This window comes from Polypterus senegalus, chromosome 2, assembly GCF_016835505.1.
Source record: "Polypterus senegalus isolate Bchr_013 chromosome 2, ASM1683550v1, whole genome shotgun sequence".
Lineage (NCBI taxonomy): Eukaryota > Metazoa > Chordata > Cladistia > Polypteriformes > Polypteridae > Polypterus > Polypterus senegalus.
Window position 1 is genome coordinate 69,368,999 of NC_053155.1, and position 16,166 is coordinate 69,385,164.

At 34.4% G+C, this 16,166-nt stretch overlaps 1 protein-coding gene across 11 annotated transcripts in view; it reads left to right on the top strand.

Annotated features, from left to right (window-relative positions):
* inpp4aa (inositol polyphosphate-4-phosphatase type I Aa) overlaps positions 1–16,166 on the top strand; it is a 166,173-nt gene that overhangs the window by 140,862 nt on the left and 9,145 nt on the right. For all 11 annotated transcript variants that reach the window (XM_039743891.1, XM_039743895.1, XM_039743892.1 and 8 more), the window contains 5 exons: positions 2,720–2,846; positions 5,301–5,441; positions 6,023–6,120; positions 6,614–6,726; positions 8,608–8,762. In XM_039743891.1, the coding sequence (XP_039599825.1) occupies positions 2,720–2,846; positions 5,301–5,441; positions 6,023–6,120; positions 6,614–6,726; positions 8,608–8,762 (634 nt within the window). The remainder of the gene's footprint in view (positions 1–2,719; positions 2,847–5,300; positions 5,442–6,022; positions 6,121–6,613; positions 6,727–8,607; positions 8,763–16,166) is intronic.

Genomic DNA, 16,166 nt, shown 5'->3' on the forward strand with positions numbered 1-16,166 from the left:
GTGTCTTCTATTTTTCTATTCTTCATTTTGTAAAGCACTTTGAGCTACATTTTATTGTATAACAATGTGCTATGTAAATAAATGTTGTTGTTGTTGGTAAACCTTTTACTTTTTTAGCAGGTTAACAGTTTTTAGGTCTATTGCGTTATGTTATTATGTTTTTTTCAAGTCATTTCAACTGTTAATATCTTCTTAAAACATTACAGAATAATAACAGAACTGACTCTTCACTCTTTTATCTGTGTCCAGGAAAATAATGCACAGATCACCTATTTTTCCCATGCATCTAGAATATTTACAATGCCCCTACACTTTATGCATTTTCTGTTAACACATTCATAATCAAACAAGCAGCCACCATGGATCTCAATTCTGCATTATTGTTTATCTTTTTCCTCTAAAGAAATTACTTAACTGACAGCACTGTATGTTATAGTGGATTAGTGTTATCCAAGAGGTAATTTCCATTAATATCCTTTTAAAAATGGAAAAAATATGGGTAGCTCCAACTGCCAGCTTAACTGAGCCCAAGCAAAGGAAACAGGTTGGTGTTCTCAATACAAAACTTTCATTTTGCTTGTGTCTATCAGTTCTGCTCAATCAACGCCTGTGGCATCCTGGTTTAAATCAACATCCAGTGGCACTGCCTTAAATGTTTTAAAAACATGATAAAACATAACTGTTTCCTTATCATATACAATACATTTGCATGTTAAAGAGTCTGTGTTTCTTTACTTGTATGAATTTCCCCAGTGTTTATTTGTGAAATACAAAAATGTTTTCTAGAAATTGTTAATTGGAGCGGAAAAAGAATTTGAAAAGGTTAGTCTAGGAGCTGTAATATTCATTACTTAATCACTTTCTTTTTAAATAAAAATTAATCCATTGTATTTTGTGAGAGTCCTCTGAATATGTGCTGCATAGCACGTACAGCGATCCAGAAAGTATTCACAGTGCATCACTTTTTCCACATTTTGTTATGTTACAGCCTTATTCCAAAATGGATTAAATTCATTTTTTTCCTCAGAATTCTACACACAACACCCCATAATGACAACGTGAAAAAAGTTTACTTGAGATTTTTGCAAATTTATTAAAAATAAAAAAATTGAGAAAGCACATGTACATAAGTATTCACAGCCTTTGCCATGAAGCTCAAAATTGAGCTCAGGTGCATCCTGTTTCCCCTAATCATCCTTGAGATGTTTCTGCAGCTTAATTGGAGTCCACCTGTGGTAAATTCAGTTGATTGGACATGATTTGGAAAGGCACACACCTGTCTATATAAGGTCCCACAGTTGACAGTTCATGTCAGAGCACAAACCAAGCATGAAGTCAAAGGAATTGTCTGTAGACCTCCGAGACAGGATTGTCTTGAGGCACAAATCTGGGGAAGGTTACAGAAAAATTTCTGCTGCTTTGAAGGTCCCAATGAGCACAGTGGCCTACATCATCCGTAAGTGGAAGAAGTTCGAAACCACCAGGACTCCTCCTAGAGCTGGGCGGCCATCTAAACTGAGCGATTGGGGGAAAAGGGCCTTAGTCAGGGAGGTGACCAAGAACCTGATGGTCACTCTGTCAGAGCTCCAGAGGTCCTCTGTGGAGAGAGGAGAACCTTCCAGAAGGAAAACCATCTCTGCAGCAATCCACCAATCAGGCCTGTATGGGAAAGTGGCCAGACGGAAGCCACTCATTAGTAAAAGGCACATGGCAGCCCACCTGGAGTTTGCCAAAGGGCACCTGAAGGACTCTCAGACAATGAGAAACAAAATTTTCTGGTCTGATGAGACAAAGATTGAACACTTTGGTGTGAATGGCAGGCGTCCCATTTGGAGGACACCAGGCACCGCTCATCACCAGGCCAATACCATCCCTACATTGAAGCTTGGTGGTGGCAGCATCAAGCTGTGGGGATGTTTTTCAGTGGCAGGAACTCGGAGACTAGACAGGATAAAGGGAAAGATGACTGCAGCAATGTACAGAGACATCCTGGATGAAAACCTGTTTTAGAGCGCTCATGACCTCAGACTGGGACGACGGTTCATCTTTCAGCAGGACAACAACCCTAAGCACACAGCCAAGATATCAAAGGAGTGGCTTCAGGACAACTCTGTGAATGTCCTTGAGTGGCCCAGCCAGAGCCTAGACTTGAATCCGATCGAACATCTCTGGAGAGATCTTAAAATGGCTGTGCACCAACGCTTCCCATCCAACCTGATGAAGCTTGAGAGGTGCTGCAAAGAGGAATGGGCGAAACTGGCTAAGGATTGGTGTGCCAAGCTTGTGGCATCATAATCAAAAAGACTTGAGGCTGTAATTGCTGCCAAAGGTGCATCCACAAAGTATTGAGCAAAAGCTGTGAATACTTATGTACATGTGATTTCTCAGTTTTTTTTTGTTTTTAATAAATTTGCAAAAACCTCAAGTAAACTTTTTTCACGTTGTCATTATGGGGTGTTGTGTATAGAATTCTTCGGAAAAAATGAATTTAATCCATTTTGGAATAAGGCTGTAACATAACAAAATGTGGAAAAAGTGATGGGCTGTGAATACTTCCCAGATGCACTGTACATGTTCAAAGGGAATTATGACCAAAATAACATTCTAAAAGTCTTGTCTTCAGGGTGAAAAGCAATTATTGCATGTGAATGAAAAAATATTTGTGAAAGAAAAATCCTGAAATAAAATGTTGTTTATTGATTTACTACAAATCTTCAAGGAGAAGAACTTGCAATGCTAGAAGACATGAGCATTGGAATTATGGATTTGAGGAATGTGACCTTTAAAGTAACACAAGCCACTTCAAGTTCTTCCTTGGACATGCTGCCAGTAATCACTGGAAATCGGTATGATTGATCTTTAATGAACAATTTTTTTTGTACCTGGGTATGTACAATACAAATGTTTTGCGATAACATCAGATTAGTTTTAGTGCTGAACAATATTACAAAGAAGTGCAATCTGAGTTGCTAGATATTATTTTTTAAACCTTATTTTCTTATCTTCTGAATAGCTGTGCTGAAGTGAGACGTGAAAATATATTGAATTCCAATAGACTGCAGCTCACTGTTCTTAAAGAAATCAAAAAGAAATGGCAGTATTTTTGATGCTTGTATCATGTTATGTTTCACAGCCAAGTTTTGTTTTGATGAAGCCTTCCTTAGACTTTTTGATATGCCAAGTTGATTAGTTGGTCTTTCACGTTACTTGTGTAAAAAAACACATCCTTTAAGAAATTCATTCTTTTATGTAACCACTATTTTACTCAAACATTAGCAACAAAATAGAAGTTAATTTTTGCTGCTGTTAAATTAGTTTCACTTTATATATATGTTTCTGTATAGCACTGTTTAGAATAGGGGCACAGGGTGTGCAGCTATAATGCAGCTCTAATGTTTTAATGTGAAAATTAATCAAGTCTTCAAAGATTGTTTGAAACATGATTCTGATTCTCTTTTAAAGAAAATTGGGGTATAGTGTCTCCTACTGGTCCAATACAGGGTGGTCCAGATCTAATTATGCAGATCCAGATCGTCTGGATGACTTTGATTTATATGGGGATGATTCCAGTTTGGCGCGAAGACGATTCTTCATGTCGTCAGTTCACACACTTCTCAATGGTCCGGGATTTTTCGGGTGATTTTCCATCTAATAAACTTAATAAGTTATAGCGTAATGAAAATTGCATAATTAGATCTGGACCACCCTATATATATATATATATATATATATATATATATATATATATATATATATATATATATATATATATTCCTGTCACATGTAGGGAGGAAATTGAAATAACTAAAACGAACAACAAAATATCTATACATTTTCAATACACTCCTATGTGTATAACCAATTAATTGATGATGTTTATTTGGAATAAGAAAAAGCAGAGCAAGATTTTGCCCTGTGAAATGGCAGGTTGCTTTACAATTTGTTGAATATTTGGGCTTTATGACTCTGGTGCGAGTTTTGTGCTGTATACTTTGCCCAGCATAACTTATTGTTTACTCTCTCATGTATACTTCTATCCCTAATCTACTGTAGTTATTGCAAAAATCCAGTGGTTTAGAAGTTACTATTAATTTGGTACCATTGCAGGTAGTACTTAACTTATGGAATTTCCCTTCATTGGCAGTTTTGAAGACAAATCGTGTTTCATTTATTAGTGAAATGTTTAATGATACAATGATATATATTGAAATACTTTCAGGCATACTATTTGTACTTACAAATAACACTGCTGCAACATTTGAGCAACTTTTGGCATAAACATATCTTGCCACAAAACATAACCCATTAGAGAACACAAACCAGTAAAAAACAGCATTGTCTATATTTTCTGAATGTATAAATGACAGCTTCCACTTACTTTTCTTAAAGTGACTTTGGGAGAGGGCTTTTATAAACTCATTCTCAGAAAGTGAGTTGAAAACTGTGCTTCAAAGAATGCACTCATCCTCCATATGTACTAGGCAGGCTTTTAATTCAACTTAAAATTGTACATCGTTTTCATTTTTCCAAACTTCGACTACACACTTTACCAGGATTGTATCTGATTTGCAAGAATTTCTGCCAATATTTATTTTTCTCCCTACTTTACATGTTTCACCATATATATATATATTTAATGGCGCATTTAACCCTAATCTTAGAGCCCATTTATGAAATTGTACTGGATAGAATCACAGAATATTTATCAACTGTTAAGACTCCACTTCTACTTCCAGGATATCTTCCACACCATCTTATAGAAGTGTTATATTTCCTGATATTGGAAAACTTAAAAGGTACTGTATACACTGGACCAGACACTTATCAAATATGATATTTTTATACTTAAAGTCCTTCACTTTTGTTTACAGCACTGCTGCAGGTCTTTGAATTTCATTAGACATATTGATACATAATTATAGCCTACTAGGAGATGATGGAAGAGCTTAGTGTAGGACCCGTGTGTATCAAAATGTAAACAAAATTGTGTACTTAATGTAATTTCTACAAACTGTGTTATTCTCTAAAAAATGAATGCTATAAGTAAAACAGTACAAACTATAGTAGACATTCTTCATACACAGTAAATAGGTATAGTATATGCAGTATCAAATTAACCTATTTTAAAAAAAATTTTTTTCATATTTATAATTAATAAAGAAAAGACTGAACAAACCAGGCACTCTTGAAATAATCCCTTTCCATTTCATTTAGTACCATTCTCCCACCTTTATTAAAAAAATCTGTTTGATACATATATATGGTGCATATATATAATATATATTATTTCACTATTGCAGTGATGGATTTAATGTGAGAGTCCCTTTGCCTGGAACCATGTTTGATGCACTGCCAAGAGAAATACAGAATGGTATGCTGTTGCGAGTACAGCCAGTCTTATTCAACGTTGGAATCAATGAGCAGCAAACACTTGCAGAAAAGTAAGTCCTCAGTGGACCTATTATCTTAGAAAATCCACAAAACCTAACAACAGTATTTTATGGCAAGCTACCTGTGCTATTAAGAGTGAAAACATGACTGCTAAAAGATGAGTTGGCAAGTCTACACTAGTAAAAACAAAGGAGCAGAAAAAAACTCATCCAAAGAAAGTTACTCTAATGTTTTGTGCAAATAAGATATACACGTCAAATTGAAAAAGAAATAAAACTAACATTTTTTTATCATATTACTTTCTATGTGTTCTTCTTTTTATAATAAATATTACTATAGTAACTGGTTAATAATCTAACATGAAGCTAGCAAACATTTCATTGTTGTCAAGAACTGAAAAAAAAGTTCCTAAAATCATTATGTTAAATAAATTATAATTGCCAACCAATTACCTCTATAATGAATCTCTTATTAATTATACAAGTACTTTAAAAGGATAAACAGTAATCATATGCCTCTGAATGTTACTTTTTTGTTGGTAGAGTTGAAAATCAACATCAGTTGTTTACACTATTGAAAATGTAATTTAAGTAATTTGCTGTCTAATGTCCACATTTTTTTTCTCCTCAAGGTTTGGAGACACATCATTACAGGAAATTGTTAACATGGAAAGCTTAGCCCGCTTGAATTCTTATTATGAACAGTTTAAGGAAGTCTTACCTGAAGATTGTAAGTACATCTAAAATGTGCCTATCAGTTTTTGCCATTAGTGATTGCAGGCCGAATCCAAAAGTAAACAGCTATGTATAGACCATATAAAACTGCACTTCAATTGCAGTATGTGTATGCATATTCTAGAAATATACCTTGTAAATAGTATAGTAACTAACCCTAAGAAATATTAAATTACATATGCCATATTTAACATATTTTATGTTTGAGGGTCAAGGGTCTATGGAAACAAACTCTTGTTATTTATTGACACCTGAAAAGTATTCTAAAGTGTACTATCAAGACTGCCAACCCAAGCTACAGTTAATGTTATAAGTTTCAGATAAAGTATATAAACTACAAGCACACATTATGCAAATTCTGCTCCGTTTTTTATCCCACTGGGCAAATGCATTGCATTTTAATGTACTGTATATATAATTGAAAGTATATATATATTTGAATTAGTATTATACTGGAAAAGTTAGAATAACTTTTTTTCTTCTTTTAGGTCTACCTCGATCACGCAGCCAGACATGCTTGCCAGAACTATTGCGATTTTTGGGACAGAATGTACATGCAAGGAAAAACAAGAATGTTGACATACTTTGGCAAGCTGCAGAGGTATGTATCATGTGTATTTAGCTTTGACTTTTAGAATGACAATTTTTAAACACAAAAATAATAATTTATTGCTGTATTATTAACATTAATAGTAATTAATATAAGTTGTTTATTATTGGACAAGTGCAAATCACTGTAAATGATCATTTCCCATCAGCCTCGAAACAACCAGTTTAATAAAACATTTAAACATACTTTATAAACATACTCTTAAAATACACATATCTTCCAAATTATGAAACATACATCTTTTTTCTCTTTTTCATTGTGATTTTTAAAAAAATCTTGTTACTGTGCAGTACTATAACTGAAGCTCCCTAGTTTTGAAAATCAGAAATCTGAGCAAAAACATTGTATACTGCACTTTAAAATATTTCTTCAAGTGACTAATATAACTTTTATTGCCAATGAAATCTACAGAAATACTAGTGGTTGGTTAAAGTAATGATATATTAAGTACCTGTTTTTGCAATACTGCAGATATGTGGTAGACAGGAAATGTGGCAAATTAGCCTACGTTTTGGCTTGTAAAGCAATAGCTTTCTTGATTAATTTCTCTCATCTATGTCCATATGTTGCTGTGAGTGCATTGCTTCAACTTCCAATTACAGAAATATGCCACGTGCAGTCTTATTTCTCTGAACATTATTGTTAAACCTCATTTAAGATGTTTCTTTTCAGTTGTAAAGATACAAGTTACTAGACACTAAACCAAACCATACTTTAAAATTTGAAGTTATTTCACAAATTTCATTTTGAGTGTGCATGTGGCACATATGGTTTAAAACAAAATGGCTCCTATGACAACAAAGCATACACATAAAAAATAATATGGCGACTTGTGTTAATGTGCATATATACATTTAAATATACAGTGTGTGTGTGTGTGTGTGTATATATATATATATATAATATATATATATACAGTATATACAGTGAATCCGGAAAGTGTGTAGAATTCTGAGGAAAAAAAATTAATTGAATCAATTTTGGAATAAGGCTGTAACATAATAAAATGTGAAAAAAGTGATGCACTGTGAATACTCTCCGAATGTACTCTATATGTATGTATTTATATATGTTTATATTGTTTGTGCATATATATATTTATATATACAGTGTGTATATACTGTATATGTATGTATGTATTTTTATATGTTTATATATACAGTTAGGTCCATAAGTATTTGGACAGAGACAACTTTTTTTCTAATCTTGCTTCTGTACATTGCCAAAGCAACCCTGGAGTTTATTAAAGCAAAGAAGTGGAAAATTCTTGAATGGCCAAGTCAGTCACCTGATCTTAACCCAATTGAGCATGCATTTCACTTGTTGAAGACTAAACTTCGGACAGAAAGGCCCACAAACAAACAGCAAATGAAAGCCGCTGCAGTAAAGGCCTGGCAGAGCATTAAAAAGCAGTAAACCCAGCATCTGGTGATGTCCAGGAGTTCAAGACTTCAGGCTGTCATTGCCAGCAACGGGTTTTCAACCAAGTATTAGAAATAAACATTTTATTTCAAGTTATTTAATTTGTCCAATTACTTTTGAGCCCTGAAATGAAGGGATTGTGTTAAAAAATGCTTTAGTTGCCTCACATTTTTATGCAATCTTTTTGTTCAACCCACTGAATTAAAGCTGAAAGTCTGCACTTCAACTGCATCTGAGTTGTTTCATTTAAAATTCATTGTGGTAATGTACAGAACCAAAATTAGAAAAAAGTTGTCTCTGTCCAAATATTTATGGACCTGACTGTACAAGTACAGTCTTAAGTGTATTACAAATAATGCACAAGAACTACTGATTTTCTTTTTGTTCAGTGCATGTTAGTAAAAGGAAGTGCAAAAGTGTTCTAAGAAATGGCTGGCTGCTGTCTTTCAGATTTGTCGCCGACTGAATGGTGTCCGTTTTACAAGCTGTAAAAGTGCTAAGGATAGAACTGCAATGTCAGTGACACTAGAACAGTGCCTGATTCTACAGCATGAGCACGGAATGGCCCCTCAAGTGTTCACACAAGCCCTGGACTGCATGAGGAGGTAGGTATCAATGTGAATGGAACTCCTCATATGGGACAGTGCAAACTACAGAGTGATGTACTAGCTGCTTATTTAAGTTAGTTGTGTCCATCTCGGAATTGCTCTAAGAAATTAAGGGAGATGCATATGTTTTAGTTTGCAATTCTCATGGGTACATTTCCTATTTCTGTCCCAAAATAATATGTGTACATTATACACAAAAACGGTATATAGATAATAAAGCAGAAACTTGAATATTTTGGTAAAGCTTTGCAAATTTCACAAATTAACCTTACACTAATGTATTTAAAATGACAAAAAATCATTATAGTCAATTTAATGTATTTAATAAACATTTGCTACACAAGATTTTCTAATAGATTATTCACAATGACCCATACAATTTTAGCTGTTCAGCAGTTTCTTATAATAATACAGTTAATTTGCTTAAGGCTGTTCTGTATATTCCTACATTAAAAAGAATTTTTTAAATATTCATTTTGTCTGTTTGTCGTAAGGAGAAACTAAAAAATATTTTATTAGTCAGATTAAGCTACAGCAATAAAACATACAGCTCTTTTCTAGTTGTTGCCTACGTTGACATAACTTCATTTGTCCCCAGTGAAAAATTTGGCTTTTTACAGAAGCTCTTTAAATAAATAAATACATAAGATCGGAAAAAAAGAAAAACAGAAATAAGGATACTTGCTATTTCAAACATGAAAGGTTATAATACTATGTCAGTCGCTGCATTTAAAGGTTAATATTAAAAGAGAGATAATCTAGAGCAATTGAACACTAAAAAACAAACTAACTTAAAAAAAGTAATAGTACTTTGTATTTTCTATTTGCAGTGTAGCCTTGTTTGAATACATTTTAACCAATAAACTAAATAAAGTATGATGCATGTATCCTGTGCTACACAATACCTTTACAGCAGATATATATGGTGCTGTTTTATATTTCTGTCCAAGTTCATTATTTTTTAATTTTTTGTCTCCTAAACAAAACATGCATGAAATATACAAACTAATGAAAATCAGGATATAAAAATGTGTCAGCATTATTCACATCATACTGTATATTTGAGCAGCTTATAAATAACAAAGTGACAAATACATAGTAAAGATTGTGCCAGTATTAGCACATACACAACTAGATATATGTTAATATGTAGGCTTTTGTTAAATATAAGCTAAAGAAATATCTTTAAAAAAATAGTCCTGCAGTCCAGGATAAAAATAAGAGAACAAACTATCACCCCCAATCAATGTTTGGAAGAATAGGCAAAACTATACCTGAGAGTGACAAAAAGTGAAATACCTTACATGAATAGTCAAAAATTATAGTTCAAAGAAGAAAATGCATGAAACAGCTATCGGACGTGAAGTAAGAAATTTAAGGCTGACAATTCCTTGTATGATAATTTTATACTACTTGGAAAATAATTAAAAAAGAGATATTTTGAACAGTGAGCATATTTACTGCTACATCTCATTATTCCAGTTACCAAAGTTCCGACTAGGTCATTTTATGTTAATGTGTATTCTTCCTGTAAGACCTTTGGGTTCCTTTAGCAGGAAAGAATTCTTTGTTCACATCAGAGAAATATTAAGAGAGATCTGGTATTCTGAGTGAAAATGGCAAACAATATCCTCGGTCATTTATTAGAATGCTTCTGATTCAAGATTTATAACCCCTAAATATTCCTTTAGATAAAGTATTAGAGCACTTAGAGCACAGTGCAGCAAAATAACTTTTAGAATTTGGATTTACCTATACAGAGTGTATAAATGAGAACAGGAATGTAAATGTATTTGAAATGAAACTGTGCTTTCAGAAAAAGGACTATCGCAATAAAATTAAATGGTAATTCAAGTTTCAACTGACATTTTAGTTTTTGTATTCTACCATGTTTGTACCACTTTAAATGTGAGTGAATCAAACAAGAATGTCCACACACATTTAGCACTGCTTTGTCCAAACAGTCTAGTACTCTAAGCTTATTTACACTCATACATTTATTCACACTTCAAGGGAATTGAGCTTTTTTATTTACGTAGAAAAGCACTATATTTTCTAAATCTGTTTATGCATTTATTTGTTATTTGAACTTTATTGGATACTTTAATTTGAGATTCTTCAAATGAAAAATTCCTGGATTTTTTTCACATTTGTCAATATTTAAATAATCTACATCCCCTTCTATAGGTTTAGTTCTTATATTAAATGCTTTTATTTTATGATATATTAATCAGTATTTATTTTAAAATGCATATGTTAATTTCACTTATATATCTGTACTAATATTCTTCAAAAATAATTCTGTTAACAGTATATATTTATTTATAAAACACTAGCTGAAATACCCAGCGTTGCCCAGGAGGAAAATAAAGGTTTTTTTTTTTAATTTTTTAAGGAAAACATCATTAAAAAAACACACCTTTAAAAATTAGAATAAATTAACAAACAATAAAGACTCACTAATGTGCTTGTCTTGCGGTCTTGTATGTATGTTATCATTCAGTTGATACTCGGAACCAGCCAACTCTATTTAATTTGAAAAGCAACAGGGGTGCAGTGCTGCACAAACATAAAGAATGCTGGCAGTCACCTCCGGTTCAACGTCTGGTGGTTCTTCCGAGTGTCAACTGGATGATAACATGCATACAAGTCCGCAAGTTTGAGCCCCCCACCCTACCCAGAAGGGGTGCGTTAGGGCTGATTTCACCCAACAGTATTTTTAGTCGACCATTGAGAAACATCTGTACCAAGTTTATATATATATATATATATATATATATATATATATATATATATATATATATATAAAAAATATAATATATGTATATGTACACAGTGCATCTGGAAAGTATTCACAGCGCATCACTTTTTCCACATTTTGTTATGTTACAACCTTATTCCAAAATGGATGAAATTCTACACACAACACCCCATAATGAAAACGTGAAAAAAGTTTACTTGAGGTTTTTGCAAATTTATTAAAAATAAAAAAACTGAGAAATCACATGTACATAAGTATTCACAGCCTTTGCTCAATACTTTCTCGATGCACCTTTGGCAGCAATTACAGCCTCAAGTCTTTTTGAATATGATGCCACAAGCATGGCACATCTATTCTTGGCCAGTTTCGCCCATTCCTCTTTGCAGCACCTCTCAAGCTCCATCAGGTTGGATGGGAAGCATCGGTGCACAGCCATTTTAAGATCTCTCCAGAGATGCTCAATCAGATTGAAGTCTGGGCTCTGGCTGGGCCACTCAAGGACATTCACAGAATTGTCCTGAAGCAACTCCTTTGATATCTTGGCTGTGTGCTTAGGGTCGTTATCCTGCTGAAAGATGAACCATCGCCCCAGTCTGAGGTCAAGAGCGCTCTGGAGCAGGTTTTCCTTCAGGATGTCTCGGTACATTGCTGCAGTCATCTTTCCCTTTATCATGACTATTCTCCCAGTTCCTGCCGCTGAAAAACATCCCCACAGCATGATGCTGCCACCACCATGCTTCACTGTAGGGATGGTATTGGCCTGGTGATGAGCGGTGCCTGGTTTCCTCCAAACGTGGTACCTGTCATTCACACCAAAGAGTTCAATCTTTGTCTCATCAGACCAGAGAATTTTGTTTCTCATGGTCTGAGAGTCCTTCAGGTGCCTTTTGGCAAACTCCAGGTGGGCTGCCATGTGCCTTTTACTAAGGAGTGCCTTCCGTCTGGCCACTCTACCATACAGGCCTGATTGGTGGATTGCTGCAGAAATGGTTGTCCTTCTGGAAGGTTCACCTCTCTCCACAGAGGACCTCTGGAGCTCTGACAGAGTGACCATCGGGTTCTTGGTCACTTCCCTGACTAAGGCCCTTTTCCCCCGATCACTCAGCTTAGATGGCCGACCAGCTCTAGGAAGAGTCCTGGTGGTTTCAAACTTCTTCCACTTACGGATGATGTAGGCCACTGTGCTCATTGGGACCTTCAAAGCAGCAGAAATGTTTCTGTAATATTCCCCAGATTTGTGTCTCGAGACAATCCTGTCTCGGAGGTCTACAGACAATTCCTTTGACTTCATGCTTGGTTTGTGCTCTGACATGAACTGTCAACTGTGGGACTTTATATAGACAGGTGTGTGCCTTTCCAAATCATGTCCAATCAACTGAATTTACCACAGGTGGACTCCAATTAAGCTACAGAAACATCTCAAGGATGACCAGGGGAAACAGAATGCCCTGAGCTCAATTCTGAGCTTTATGGCAAAGGCTGTGAATACTTATGTACATGTGCTTTCTCAATTTTTTTATTTTTTTTCACTTTGTCATTATGGGGTGTATATATATGTATGTGTGTATATATATTTATATATGTATATATGTGTGTGTGTGTGTGTATATGTATGTGTATATATATATATATATATGTGTACAGTATATATATATATATATATATATATATATTCATATTCATAACATTCGTAGTCTGAAACACTATCTGATTGTATGGGTGGTTACCTACCAGGTGAAGCATGTGGTTGGTCTGCAAGTCAACAAACATCCGCCACGCCCTCACTAACTGTTTAAGCCCAGTTCCTAGAAAGTATTAAAATCGTCAGAACTACTCTGGGCATCTCTCTCTGCTATGAGGATTCGTGTTACCGACGTGCCTGCATCGTTCGTGTATTAGCAGTGACTGTCTTTCTTAGGAGATTTCCTTTTGCCAGTGTGCTGGAGCTGGAATCCTCACCCATGACTCTATATCTCACTTCCGGGCTGGACAGACATACATTTGCACATGTAGAACTCAATTTAATTTCAAAACCAACAGGGGCGCTGTGGTGCTCAAACATAAAGAATGCTGGCAGTCACCTTCAGTTCGCCCTCTGGTGGTCGTTCCGAGTGTCAACTAGAAGATAACATGCATACAAGACCGCATGATCACCCCCCACCCTACCCAAAAGGGGACGAGTTAGAGCTGATTTCAGCCTACATCATTTTTAGTCGACCATTGAGAAACATGTGTACCAAGTTTCATAAAAATCGTTCCAGCCGTTCGAAAGTGATGCTGGAACATACATACATATAGGGTGGTCCAGATCTAATTATGCAATTTTCATTGCGCTATAACTTATTAAGTTTATTACATAGAAAATCAACCAAAAAATCCGGACCATCGAGAAGTGTGCGAACTGACGACATGTAGAATTGTCTTCGCGCCAACTGGAATCATCCCCGAATAAATCAAAGTCATCTAGATGGTCTGGATCTGCATAATTAGATCTGGACCACCCTGTACATACACACACATTGACTTTATATATATATATATATAAAATAAAACACATCATATTCTGATGGGAAATTGCAAAAACTTTCTTTTTGCTGGTCTCTCTGCGGGGTCACAAATAAAAGGAAAAAGAGTAAGAGAAGCTGAGTGGAAAGAGCACCACCAGTATGCAACTTAAATTGACACAGACTGTATGCACAGAACTGTGAAATATTAAGAATATTCTTACTGAACTTGTCAAAAAATAATAATAATTTTGCCAAGTAAATGCCAATCTTGCAATACTATTTTTATCAGTAACATGTGTGCATCATCCAAACATCTTTGAATTGTCAATTGTGATAATGTCCTGAGACCATCCATGTTTGTGCACCATGCAGTACTGCATAAGCCATAACAATTGGGTAAACCTTTGTGGGTCTGTACAGCAGTATGCCACCTACAATTCCAAACACTGCCATCTATCTTTTAATGACCCAATGGTCTGTTTTATCACCTATTGTGTACGGTAGTGTCTTTCATTATTTTTTCTGTTTTGTGGTGTACCAACTATCACTTGAAAGATAGATTTTACTAGTTGTTAGTAAAGTACATAAACTTAATTGCAGTCTTATCGAATTGGAATCTTATCAAGATTCCAACCATCACACAGATCATGGTAGTGAAGTCTGCTTCCCACATTGCTATTTGATAAAATAAAGGAATCGTGGGTTGAGCCACAGTAATTTTATTAAGACACATCTGAGCATCACATATTTGTTCTAATTCCATATTAATGGAATGAAAGTGCTTTCTTTTTACAAATGCAAATTGATTCTGTGATGGTAAATTTATCAGAATATGTGTACAGTAAATTACACCAATTACATTAGGAAAATCAGCAATCTCTGCAAATTGCCTTTTGATCTCAACTTGTTCACCCTGATAATATCATAAGGATACTACATGTATGTGGATAGCATCTCAAATATACCATACCGTAGAGATGTTATTACATGGCTCAGGGTGACTGCAAGATTCCTGAACTTTCAGCCAGTTTACACTAATAAGTTCCCATTTCCAAACACCTTACAGTTGCTCAAACCTGACAGAACAGGGACTGTGCAATTTCTGTATGATGGTCTATGTAATGTGGGCATCAGTTCACCAGACAGCTCGAAGAGAATGACTTTAGAAAGTCTAAATCACCTTATAAGATAAATTAATACTTTTTAAACTATAACAAATATAATACAATAGAGATGTAGGTCAATTTTTAGTAAACGAACATAATAAAATATTTTGACCAAAAACTGTATTCTAAATGAAAAACACTTTTATTACCATTAAAGATGCACTGTTAGCCACAAATCATTTGCAATTAATTGAGATTATCAAAACAAATGATTGGTTTTCTTTTGCAATAACTTGATGATATTACCTAGAAGTTACAGGTGAATAAAGCATGTGTACACTGTATTTGCTGATCAAAAAAGTTAAAGGTTGTGTTTTTTATAAATTATTAATGCAAACTGAATACGCAGAGGACTGTGTAGGCTTCAGAGCTTACAGACTCATGATGTCATGATGTTTATACAGTTTATTTAGTAGAAAACAGAGCAAATATAGCTAGCTATATGAGTTAAATATAAAAGACACATTTTTATTTGTACATACTGTGTATCAAAAAAGCAAAACATCACTGTAGTTGCTTAGGTGTTTAATTTATAATCTGACTGCACTAAATCACATGAAATGGCTTAATTGTGAGACAAAATTTTGCCAGTTGATTTCTGTAAAATTGAAGCAATTTGGCAACAACAGTGATGTGCAAATTTGTGACAATAACAAAAAAAATACCAAAAGGGGAAAAGTGTCATGCTTTATTTATGTTATACTGATCATAAAGTGGGTCACATAAATAATTAAGTTAAAAATTCTATTAAGCATAATCTCTGCAGTTAGCACTTGTTCCTTATGCTTATATTTTCCCAGCAATAACACTGCTTGCTGTCTGTCAAAAAAATGACAAAAGGAATGTTTCATATTACAGCAGATCAAGTTCATACCCGTAAATAATAACCATTGTTACTTTTGTTTTATTTTGTTTTCATTCATGACATCCTTTGTTTGTTGAAACACTGCTTTCTAATAATTAAAGT